Consider the following 12,644-nt stretch of genomic DNA (forward strand, 5'->3'; position numbering starts at 1 on the left):
AAAATACAATTTTCATATGAATGAACATCTTGAATAAATTAAACCGCTCTCTGGTCCAGTCGCTGAATACCCCGTGTCTGCTCCCACTCTAAAGCAGGCCGGCCGCGCTGGGGGTCAGCATCTATAATGCATGAGCCTCTCCGCTGTCCGCCGGGTGCGGGGTCCCATCGGGGCCGGTGCTGGGACCCCCGGGAGGGGCTGAGCCGCCCCGGGGCAGGGCCGGGGAGCCGCGCAGAGCCCCGCGCTGCGCCCCGGGCCGCATCGGCCCCTTAAGCCTTTTCATGGCATTGTCAGGGCGTTCAAACCAAATTTTCATGCTCGTTTTTCTTCTCTGGAGAGCTACAAATTGTAAAATTGACTTTTCACCTCGTCTGCGGCAGCAAATCTGTCGCTTTTCTTCTTCACAGTTTTTCGGAGCGGAGCGGGAGGCGAGGCGGGGGTCGGGGGAAGGGGCTGGGGGAAGGAGAGTGATGAAAAGTGCAACGGGACAAGCCCCCCCCCCCCTCACCCCCTCCCCTCCGCCGGCCCCGGGCCGAGCTGCGGGCGGTGCGCGGGGCGCGGGGCGGTGCGCGCTAGCGGAGGGGCGCGCCCGGGCCGGCGGGCAGCCCGCGGAAGCCCCTCAGGCTGTCGGCGGGCGCATAAGCGCAGTCCTCGGAGGTGGCGGGGCTGCTGGGGCCGGAGGCGGAGGCGCAGAGCGAGGGGGCGGACGGGGAGGCGCTGGACAGCCAGGAGCCCGCGTCGCTGCCGGGGCTGGGGGGCGCGGCGGCGCCGCGGAAGGCGGGGGGCGGCGGGAGGCACTGCTCGGCCAGGCGGAGGGTCTCGGAGAGGGCCCAGATGTAGTTGTAGGCGAAGCGCAGGGTCTCGATCTTGGTGAGCTTCGTGTCGTCGGGGAAGGTGGGCAGGACGCTGCGGAGCTCGTCCAGGGCGGCGTTGAGGTGGTGCATGCGGTTCCGCTCCCGGTCGTTGGCCTTGACCCGCCGGCTGCGCTTCAGCGTGTGCAGCAGCGCCTCGGTCCGCGCCCGCGCACGGCCGCGCCGTCTCCGCCGCTCCCGCGGAGCGTCGGGCTCCGCGCCCTCGCCGCTGCTGGGCGCCTCTGCGGGCATCCTGCGGGAGAGAAGCCGGAGCCTGTCACTGCCAGGGCAGGAGAGGATGGAGGGGGGAGCGAAGGGGAAGGTGCGAAGCTGCCGGGGAAGGGGTGGGGGGAGGGAAAAAAAAAATATAACGGAGAGGGTGGCGATGCGGGTGCTTGGCAGGTGCCGGCGCTCCCGTACTCACATGGAAAGGCACTCCCGGGGATGAGGATAAGCAATAACGGTGTGAAAACACAGAGAGGAAAGAGCCGAGCCGGCCGCTATAGGGAAAAGCAGGGGACACAGCGCCGGGGATAAAAAAAAAAAAAAAAAAGAGAAAAAAAAAAAGCCAAGCCAAAGCCCGGGGAAAGGCGGGGCGGGGGGGACACGCGACCGCGCGTGGCTTTGAAGTGCTGCGGGCTGCGATCCGCTCGTGTGAGCGGCGGCTTTGGCACACGACGGCGCGGCCGCCCGTTCTTATAGCGGCGGGCGGACAATGGCCCCGTGGCCGCCCCGCGGGGCCGCGCCGAGGCGGCAGGTCGGCCCCGTGCGCCGCGCCCTCCGGAGCGTGCCCGCAATTACCGCGGGCGGCCGCGCATCTGCCGCGCCCCCGGGGGACGGGGGAGAGAGGGGGGGTGCCCCCGCTTTGTCCCCCCCCCCTCCGTGTGCGGGGAGGGAGGCGGCAGGACAAAGCGGGGCAGGGGGTGGAGGGGTCACCGTCCCGCTCCGGCCGGAGGGGCTCCAGCGTGAGTTTAAACCGCTGCGAGCAGGGGGTTTGGGGAAAGAGAAAGGTTAATCTGTATTTCCAGAGGATGAGCCGTGGATTATTGCCCAGGCAGATGCGGGCGGAAGATTTTGTCAGGCTTTCGTTGCACCTTGCGGTTTTCCTACATCCACGCGCCAAAGTGAGAATGCTCTAAATTGATAAAACTCCAAGCGGGTATTTCCCTCCTGAGTTTCTCAGATGGATATCAACACGCGCCTTGGCTTTCACGTGCTTTGCTTTAAAAATGATTTTGCAGGTGTTCAGAAAGTTAAAAGTTCCAAAGGACATTTATGTACAAGCTTTGATGGTTGTAGTCACAATACATATACATTGTATATAAATATATACACACTGTATATACAATGAACAGATACAATTCTTTTGTGTCTGCATAAAAACACAGAATTGTGCTGTTTTGATTGTAAAGTTCTTGCTGCTTCTGCTAGTCCCCATTCAGTGCTAGGGTATCGCTATCTCACATTTTGGGAAGCCACAGCTTTGTAAGTGGCTGAAAAGTTTCCTAATTCTGACATCTGGCTCTTTGCATCCCGTTCTCCCTGCTTGGAAGAAACCCCATTGTCAGAGCACTCAGGTACTTGTGTCCCTGGAAAGTTTTCAGTTTCACCGCCCATCAATAGCCATTTTCAGGTGCCTATGCCTAAACTCACATGTATTTACCTGATTTCCCCTTACACAAAATGTAGATGGATTCCCCCTCCTTTGATTTTCTTCTATGACTTTGATCTTTGATAAACAGGGGAAATCGACAGCATAAATTATTGTATATCTCTGCATTTTAAGTTCTTAGCAACCATTCTTTAGTTGAACCTGAGCGAGGAATTCTATGAGAATGATTTCTGTTTTCTACCCTCCTCGCTTTGCGACCCACGACACCAGCAAACTGCCACAAACAACCTTCTTTGTGCCAAGAAGATCACGCACAGAAGTGAGCAATCCAAAAAGCCCTGGGTGATGAATATTAACGAGTCTCAAACTAGAAGTAGTTTGGCAGTGGCCGAGCTTGCAGGATCAGCTCTCTTTCTGCTTTTTACGTCTTTATCCGCTCGCAGACCAGGGCTGTGCGATACAGCCAGGTACGGCAGGAGACGGAGGGGGGGCCTGGCTGTTCCCGGGAGGGACGGGGCTCTCTCAATCACCGGACCTGCAATCAGGCTGATGTTTTTAGGGCCTCTGCATACACAAGTGACTTTCTGCGCTAAGCAGTTCCACTTCACTGAGTTACTCATGTCCTTAAGTGACGGCACAATTAGAGGCTCTGTCAGCGGGCAGAAACCGACGGTGGAGTTTCCAGCACTGCCCAGAAAGCCAGAAGGGACCAAAATTTAAAGGTTACGGAAGCATATGGCAAAAAGTGTTCAACTTTTGTTACCGTGCGATTTATATATAGTGATATAAACTCCAGTGTTTTCTGCAACACTTTTATTGTCTTTTGTTTGGTTGTCTTTGAGCAGTCAATAGTTTATTCATTAAAATGTTTACGATTCCCCAGAGTTCCACAGACTTTGGCACAACCGATCACTTGTCTGAAACTTTGCAGTGAAAGCGCATTATTCATTAGTCCTTATCCATCATTTGCAGTTTGTCATTTGTTATTCTCTTGTTTTAAAAGTTTGTGCTCCAATCAAGGAGGGGAGAGAGCACCATGTGTCTCTGTGATCAGTCACAGCCATGAATAGCCAGGGCTGAAGTGAATGTTTCACAAATAACCCATAGGCTGAAATTTGTTTGCATAATCTATTCACTGCGTACTTATGAATAACGAATGCATTCACAGAACCAGAATTGTTTCAGGAAGCCTTCGCAAACAGAAAGAAGTGCTAAATATCTTGGATAATTTATTCCCGATGAATAATTCAACCAGTTCTATCACAGGCAGTCTACTAATTTTGCAGATAAATTATTCAGCCAACACAGATAATAGCTCTTACACCTTATGGGCCTGCTCCTGTGGAAGTCAGCTGCTGAAGTTATGTGAAGTTTTCTGGGATAGGAAAATAAAAAAATTCCAAAATGGAACAGGACCAGTGATTTCAAGAAACACACAGTGTGCTGCTAGCATCTCAGTGATGTGATAGTTATTCTGAGTTTTAGCCTTTGATATTAATTTTCCCACCTTAATGTAAATGTAGCTGGGCTCAGCTGCACTCATGGATGCTAATTATTTAATATTTTGAACTCTAAGGAAGTTTTCAGAAATACTTCATCATTTGCTTTGAGAAACAGCACTTAAAAATAGTGAGAGGGAAAAAGATTCAAACGGTATATTTTGCTAAGAGCACTGCAAAAGTACAGCTGGATCAGCCCATCCTTCCTTACATGGCAAACTGCTCATCCAAAATCCAAACTGTCGTGGGTACATTTCCATGCAGCACAATTAACACTTGTAACGCCTGGAGCATGAAGCTGGTTCCTCTGCCCTCATGTTGAGACATCATGCGTGGGGTCTCACTCATGGCTGGACTCCAGAAAAAGTAGGAATTGATGAATAAAGGTGGAGGAAGGGCTTTTAGAGAAAATGTGCCACAAGGCTCCCTGCAGCTCTTGGGATGCGCTGTTTCCTTCAAGGAAAAAGCCAGACCATGAGAAGATGCCATTCCCTGGTCAGTGTTTGTTGTACCCTGTAAAAGTAAATAAAATTCCACATTATTCAACTTCACATTTCTAACCAAACCAGAATTTTGGTCATTAGAGCAGTGTTAGCATCACTCTTCAAGCATGGAAATGAGCAGTTCACAGTAAAACTGCTCCTACAATTAGAATGCTTCAGAGAAGTCAGAGGTACATAATTTTTTTTTCAGGTCTTAAGATTCACATCATTACAGCAATTCAGCATACTCTCTTTTGTTACGTTACTACAAGAGGTCTTGAACTAATGATGAGTTCTTGGGATGAGTGGCAAAATAACAAATGAACCAGGAGAATACTGCTTTTTTGCTCCTTCATTGTTTGAAAGCATGGCCAGAAAGGGAAGGCAGAGCTGCCTGTGGAGAGTTCTTGAACCAGATTTGGAGAGCTGACATGGCTGATGGCAGAGCTGACAGAAGAAGGCTGAAAGCTGGACCTGGTGCCTTGCAGGAGTAAAGGAAGGATCGTGCCCCCTCACCCCTGGAGATGCCCAGGGATGCAGCAGGGATTTAGAAAACCAGGAGATGGTTCAGGGGGCAGCTTGTCTCCTTGTGCTTGTCTGGACATGGTGCAGAGCACAGTGGCTTCTGTCCAGCCTGGTCTGGGGACAGATGTGTGGTGAGGGCTGCCAGGGTAGGGGTGGACAGGCTGTGCTGTGCTCCTGGGACCCTTCAGTGCCTGGAGTCACCTTCCAGTGCCCAGCCCGAGGCTCTCAGGGGCTGCAGGGGTGATGCTGTGGCTGCTGCCTAATGGACAGCCCTGGCAGCCCAATATTTGAAAGCGATCTCAGCCTGCAGGGAGGCAGCATTAACCCCTTTTGGAGCACGAGCCTGTTCTCCTGCCAGGGAAACACCTTGGGAGCAGCTCAAGGGCTTTGTAAAGGATTTGGCCTCATCTCCTACCTGCCTGTGGCCAGTGTGAGGCCTTGGGCTGTGTGCCAGGGGCTGCCTGGGCTGGGGAGCACAAGGAGTGTCCCCATGCACCAGTGGGGTCCTGGCCCAGCGAGCCAAATCCTCCCTGAAATCCTGCACAAGTGCCTGGGAGTTGCAGTCAGGGCTCAACCCCTCCTGGGGGATCTGCAGAAATAGTGGGAATGCTTTATTTTCAGGTTTTAAACGTGCGATGTAACATTTTGCTTCTCTTTGAAAGGGGGGGTTGAGTTGGTAAACGATTGTTCCCTGCAAGCACAAATGTATTTTGTTTGTTGTAATTAAAATGTTTTAATGAGACAACCATAAAATCAACCATTAATTATTTTTTTTCAAACACTTCTGCTTCCTTTTGAGCTAGGTCTATTTAGAAATAGTTTAGAGAGTAGCCTGCAGTTTTATTCTTTCTGTGGTATTATACACAGGAGTGGAGAAGTCATTTATAAATAATTACACAATGTTTTGGGTCTTTGGGTTTGTATAATATATCAAAGCGATTAGTACATGCATTGTTCCATTGTAAATGGTTTTTTTTCCTTCCTTTCAGTTTCACTTGCCTTGTCTTCTATCTAAACCTTTTTCGTGAAATCCTTTGTCTTCCTCATTCTTTTAGCTTGTTACAGTGCAGGGACATTCTTCTTATTCAAACACTCACAGCATGAGCAAAGAAAGCTACTTCTGTCGCATCTTAAGTTTTACCATAACTTTCTGGCATTTTCTTTTCTTCCAATTTTCCCAGACCACTGATAGGGTAATGAAGAATTATAACATACATCAATTATTGGTGCTCACGGTGTATTATGCTTCTGAATTCAAGGGGAGATAAAGAGAGAAAAAAAAAAAGTGCCACTTTCTGTGGTTTTGAGGCACATGAGAGAGGACTCGGCGCAGATTATTTATAACATCTTTCTGAGCATCAATTATGTTTGACTCCTACAGCCACTTCCTTGTCCCACTGGTTTTATGGCCAGAAGGAGTCATTTTTGTGTGTGGTAGCTGTGGCATTTAACTTGTTTCTTTTATGAGGAGCCCAAACAATGCATCTTCAGGCCAAACAATCTATCTCCTTGAATAATAGCCCAAATGTCACTCAAGTGCTCGGGGCTGGGAAATGTGTGATCATGGTAAAGGACCACGGGAAGAAAGCATCACTCTTTCTGGAGATGGAGGGGCTTGTGGGGTCCCTGTGGGGCTCCCCAGCATGGGAACCCCCGGGACATGGGCTGGACCTGGTGTGGGGTGCAGGTACCTGGGAATGCAACTGGCTGCCCAAGGTTTCACAAACCCCAATCCAAGTTCTCCAATAAAAAGGGCCAAACCCTCCTGGTGTGGTGGTGTTGCTGGGGCACAGACCCTGCCTGGCCCTTCCCCAGCCTCCTGGCTACCACATTAACTGGGAGAAATGAGATTAGGATGTTGTCACCTCTGAGAAATGAGCCCTTTCCTCCTGCACCTATATTGTGCAAGAGAATTTTCTTATCTTTTTTCCCCTTCCACCTTCTCCCTCCCTCTTTTGTTGATCTGTATTCTGCTAATTGAAACTAAAATACTTATCCTGAAAGAAATGGACAAAATTCACTGACTGCCCTGCAGAACAAATCCCCCAACCACATCCAAACCAGGAAGCTTAACTACATACTCAGGTTTTCTTTTATACCTTCCCTATCAATAATTCTGCTTAGGAGGGGCAAAGACAACACGAAAGGTTTAAGCACCATAAAGTGGGGGTGAAATTGAGCCTGAACTCTTGGGGGGCTTTGGGGTGGCCCCCAGCTCTGGGGCTCTGAGGATGCAGCCCTGCAGGCGGGGGAGGATGGCCCAGGGCAGCCTGCAGGTCCCCAGTGCCCCGCGGGGCCCCGGGGGATTTGCTGCCATTTGCATAGCAGGTGTTGGTCCCGGGCCATTCTTCCTTAAGGGAGTTTTAATACGGGATAAATTACTGGGAATTAGGAGCAGGCAGGCGACAAGAAAAGACTCTTCTCCTGACCTTGGCAGGGGAATTGGAGAGAATGGCTAAAAAAACAGGAAGAAAATCTAAATGCAGAGGCTTCTGCCCCGACCCAGGGAGTTTGGGGTATGCAGGCAGTGTGGGGGGAGCTCTCCCCAACTTCTCCCAAAATTGAGGTTTGGGCTCAGGAACGCAGTAATCCCAGGACAGAAATGCGATTACTGGCCCGAGGATCTTTGATTGAGTAGGTCTGGAAGGGGAGTTTAAAATGTTAATCCCTGGTATAATCCCTCCTCTGGCATTGTAGGGACAAGGGTTGCACCCGAAGGGAATTGGCTGCTTCCTTCCCCAGGATTTGGGGCGGGAGGGCAGGGCTGGGCAGCAGCCCCCCCATGGATGTGCCACACAGACACGTGTCCCACATGTGCCCCCAGCCATGTACCCACGTCCCTTGCACACCCAGATGTGTGCAGAAACACTCACACACAGGCACACGTGCGGCTCCTGTGGTGATGCTGATTTTACATACATAAATAAATGCACTTCTGCACACAGACTAGGAGAGGAAGGCTGGGTCACTCGCACTCCCAGGGAGCCTTGATCAAAATTCCCTGTCACACCTCAGTCTCTGCTCTGCCCCAGCAATTAGAGCACAATGTACATAAAAGAAAATTCAGATGCTTAAGGTGGTTTTTAGTGTGGAGCCATTTTGAAGTACATCTACTTCCAGGCTGTTGGGGCAGGTATGAAAGGTTTTTCTCTAAAGGAACATCAGTATGAAACCATCCAGATGTTCACATTAAAGTAAACTGGATGCATTGCATACATAAATAGAGGCAATCTATAGTAAAAGATTATATCAGTGAGGAAGAAGCTGACAATTCCCCAATAAAAAAAAAAAAAAGCAGGTGAATTCACCCCAAATGAGATGTGAGGGCTAGGCAGGGACCTGGCAGGGTTTGCAGGAGCCCCAGAGCCTGGGCAAAGTGGGCAGGTAGGAAAGGAGAAGCTCCAGCCAACAGTCCTGGGCTCAGGGCCCTACACCCTGACCCCAGGGATGACCCTGTGGGGTGCAGGTGCTGCCACCCTGGCCATGAGAGGGACAAGGGTGACACCCCAAGGCTCAGTGCTGCAAATTCGGCCATGCAGGGACAAGGGTTTGCATCTCAGCTTTTGGTACATGATGTGTACATTTGCCCTGCTTTCTGGAATTTAAAGGGATCCTTTGCACTGACTTAAATGGCCTCTGGTTATCCATTTAACTTACCATTTATGTTAGTATTATATGTGCAATATACCCCTTAAAGGTCCCATTTTTCAGGGGCAAACCAAGAGGTATGAACATCTGAAATTCCAGTCCAAATTCTTGTGGGTGAAAGCAGCTGTGAAGGTGAGGGAGTCCATCTTGCTCTCCATCATGCTCACAGCCAGGAACCATCTCTCTCTTTATGATAACGATAATGCCTCCAGGTACAAAGAGAAAAGAAGAGAAAAACAATGGTGCTAAAATTCAAGTGTAACAGCCCTTGAAAACTCTCAGGCAGCACATGGGTCCAAACTGCTGGTTTTGCTGGCCCCAGTACAAAATGGTGCAGCTGAACTGGGCAGAGAGTAAGAAGGAGAAATTCTGCAGGAAGACACTTGAGGTGCTGAGCTTTATGCCTGGAGTGGGACTGTGGAGGATGCAGCTAAGGCTGGCTCAAAGTTAAGTGGAAAGAATAGTTTTCAAGATATATATTAGGCCTTATAATCCCTGAACATTGGTCTCCTGGTGTAGCTCTAGGTTTTAGGCCTGCTAACACATATTTTGGAATGGCTTGAAGGAGTAAAATGCTAAGTAAATACAAAGTACTAGTTCTAGTATTCAGGAATTCACTACTCAGGAAATGAGACAATGGAGCAGCATGATTAAGGGAAAGCAAATGTTGTCCTAGGTGAAGTTTTTTTCCCTCGGGGCTGGGTGCACTTCCACAATAAGAAGCTCCTTTGAAACAAGTGCTTGGCTAATGAGGGGAGACAAGTTTGGCTGACAAGTTTCTGCTGGGCCTCTGGTGAGGGGATGCCGCTCTCTCTTCCAATTTAAGCATGTAGCAAATTGTCTTAAAATAGCTAATTATAAATGAAGAAGTGAATGTACTTCTTCTTAAACCCCAAGGCATCAAACCCAGGGCATTTTTTCCTTCACCTCAGGTTTAATGTGTGTCAGGTCTTGGGCTGTTTCTGTTTATTCCAGTGGGAATAAACAGAATATAGAGATATTTTCTCTGGAGCTGGTGCAGCTTCACTTCTCCAAAGCAGCTGTTGGAGTAAATCAGGGCTCTGCCCCTCTTACCCCTACTGTGCAAACAGGAGAGGATCCAATGAGACTGAAAACTGGGTGAGAAATATCTTTCACTGGATCACTTTTTATTTCTTGTCTTGTGGTTCTTGTGTATATACAGCTGGTGCTATCCCAAGGAATCTTCTTTTCCTCTTCTTTATTTTTCCCCCAGAAACAAGTAGGATATGACTTGGATTTATTTTTATATCGTTCTCAGTGTTTGGTGCTATTTATCTTCATTAAACTGTTAATGGCCCCAGACCCCCACACCACAGATGATGTGCCAGGTGCTGGGAATTTACCTCTGGGGCTATGAATTCCAGCCACCATCTTCACCAGAGAGGGAAAAAAAAAAAAAAAAGAAAAAAACCCTAGCTTTCCTGACTTGTAAGTGATGGGAATTGCCACAAGGTGTCAACCTCCACTAAGCTGCAGCTCAGAGCCCGTTCTGCAGTGGCCGGGATGGATAACCCTGTGCAGAGGCTCTGCTGGAAAACCCGGGTACCTGCTTCAAGTAAGTGGGGAAATACCTCCTATAACACGGAAAAATATTGTTTCCCCTCCATTCTTTGCTTTATGGCTATTCTTCATTTCTATTTTTTTTTAATTTTCCACAATGAGCTTTAGCCAAATTCAGTGTTTCCCTTCATCCTTTTCTCCTGACCCTAAAGGAACATTTCCCAAACATCATGAAAAACCTAGTAAGTATATATATATTAGTAAGTATATCTATCTATCTATCTATCTATCTATCTATCTATCTATCTATCTATCTATCTATCTATATCTATATATATATACTTACTAGTATATGTATATACTTACTAAGTATATATATATACTTACTAGTACATATATATATACACTATATATATAACCTAGTAAGTATATATATGTATTAGTAAGTATATATATATACTTACTAGTGTATATATATATATATACTAGTAAGTACATATATATCTATAGATATATATGTGTGTATATATATATATATATATACACTTACTAGGTTTTTCATGATGTTTGGGAAATGTTCCTTTAGGGTGAGGAGAAAAGGATGAAGGGAAACACTGAATTTGGCTAAAGCTCGATGTGGAAAATAAAAAAAATAAACCCAAACCTGTTTCCTCACAGGCCCATTCACATGAGTGTTGGACTCGATGATTCTTGTGGAATATTCTGTATTTCTCTGTTCCCTTTGGGCAGGCAGTGAGTGCTGGTCCTGTTTTCAGCCACCCTTCTCAAGCACCACTGCTTTCTGCAAAAGCACAGTCCCAAGTGCTTCAGATTGAAAGCAATCCCAAGGATTTCTTGCCTTTTTTTTATTCCTCAGCTCCCTGCAGCCTTGGCTGAGCACAACATAACTCGTGGGCTGGTGGCATCGCTCAGAGCCAGACGTGATCATTTGACACTGGTTGCTATAATGAGGAACTGGATTTTCCTGGCACAACTGTTTCAGCTGTTGCACAAAAATCGCGAGGGAACACCCTGCCAGCCACTTACACTTTGAATTGGAGAGGCAGCACTTGGCAAACTGGTTCTTGCTGGGGAGATGTGGTGCTTGACTGGGAATTGCTGCCCCAAGGAAGGAGCTGAGGAGCTCTGGGCTGGTTTGATTTTCCTGATGTGGTCGTAGAAGTGATAAGGCTGGAGAGATAAAAAAAGGAAGTTGGAGCAAACCACAAGGAAATACGTAAATGGTGGAATTATGAAGGTAATAGAAATGGAGAAGTGTTTTTATGCAAGACAATTGGTCAATAATGAGGTAAAAATGCTGAGGGGTAAAGACAAAAGACATTTCTTCCAGGATTAGAAGTGAGCTCAAAATTGCCAAGGCCTACTGGAAGTGGGGGGGTGGTGATGGAAAGAAGCCTGTTGTAGCATTTCTTTTCCTTTAATAAGCTTCTTTTTCTGGGTGTCCTGAGTGTTCAGATGTAGCACACTTAGTGCCTAGTAACCCAACAAAGCTTTGATTGGTGCCTCTGCAGAAAGATTTTCTTTTCCTTGCAGGTTTCTAACCATGAAAAAAACCCTGAGATCAGTTGCTTCAGAATCCTTAATTAAACACAACAAAGAAGGGCAATTAGAGCTGTGTTTTCCTTTTGTCATCCAGCAAATCTTACAAACCTCAAAACCCTTTTCCTCCTCCAAGATTTATGATGGGAATAAATCATAATTATTCCTGTAATTATCAGCCTTAAGTGAACATGAACAGGAGGGTTTTTTTCCTTGGAGGAGGTTCTGAAACCCATTCAAGAGGAATTCACTGACATCTTTTACTGAGCAGGAGGAAAACCAAAACCACAGGGGTGGTGATTTTGCAGGCCTTGGCTGCCTGCCCCCTCTCCTGTCACTTCATGTCATGCCACTGCTCCTGCTGGGCTGGATGCCCTCCATGTGTGTGTCAGAGCAGCCACTGCCCAGGAGCTGGTGCCACAAACAGGGAAAAGAGGGGAGAAAAATCAAAGGGGATTTGAGGACTTTGGAGGTTGGTGAAAGGACCAGCAATGCAGCCTGTCACTGGGTGTTCAGGGAACAAACTCTGTGTGTCACAGCCCTACAGGCACTTCCTGCAGAGGTCTTGGCTTTGCTGTGCTGGCGCCCACAGAAGGGAGCAAGTTCTCCACTTCAGGCACTGAAGGTGCTGCTGTGCATGTGTGGGTTTTGCTGCTGGGAGGTCAAAGGGACCTGCCTGAGGACAAGGTGGCAATGCAACACCAGAGGAATGGCAGCCACACGGGCCCTGGGCTTGCTGGAGAGCAGGTGGCAGGAGGGAGAAGCTCTGGGCAAGAAAACCATATTGGTCAGAAATTCTTGGTGTTTTTAAAGGATTTGGGACAGGTGTTTTGGGAATGAGTCTGCCCTGAGTTGTGCAGCAATCCAGTTTCCAATGCTGGTGTGATGGATGTGGCTGCTATAGACAGAGGAGCCAGGTGTTCTGTTTTCCCTTAGTGTACAAGTT

At 48.2% G+C, this 12,644-nt stretch overlaps 1 protein-coding gene across 1 annotated transcript; it reads right to left on the reverse strand.

Annotated features, from left to right (window-relative positions):
* Positions 1–572: 572 nt before the first annotated feature.
* Positions 573–1,404, reverse strand: NEUROG1 (neurogenin 1). Its single transcript, XM_030957624.1, has 2 exons — positions 1,276–1,404; positions 573–1,104 (listed from the first exon to the last, which is right to left on the reverse strand). Coding segments are annotated over exons 1-2 (534 nt in total). The 5' UTR covers positions 1,278–1,404.
* Between the last annotated feature and the right edge of the window lie 11,240 nt (positions 1,405–12,644).

This window comes from Camarhynchus parvulus, chromosome 13, assembly GCF_901933205.1.
Source record: "Camarhynchus parvulus chromosome 13, STF_HiC, whole genome shotgun sequence".
NCBI classification, from domain to species: Eukaryota; Metazoa; Chordata; class Aves; order Passeriformes; family Thraupidae; genus Camarhynchus; species Camarhynchus parvulus.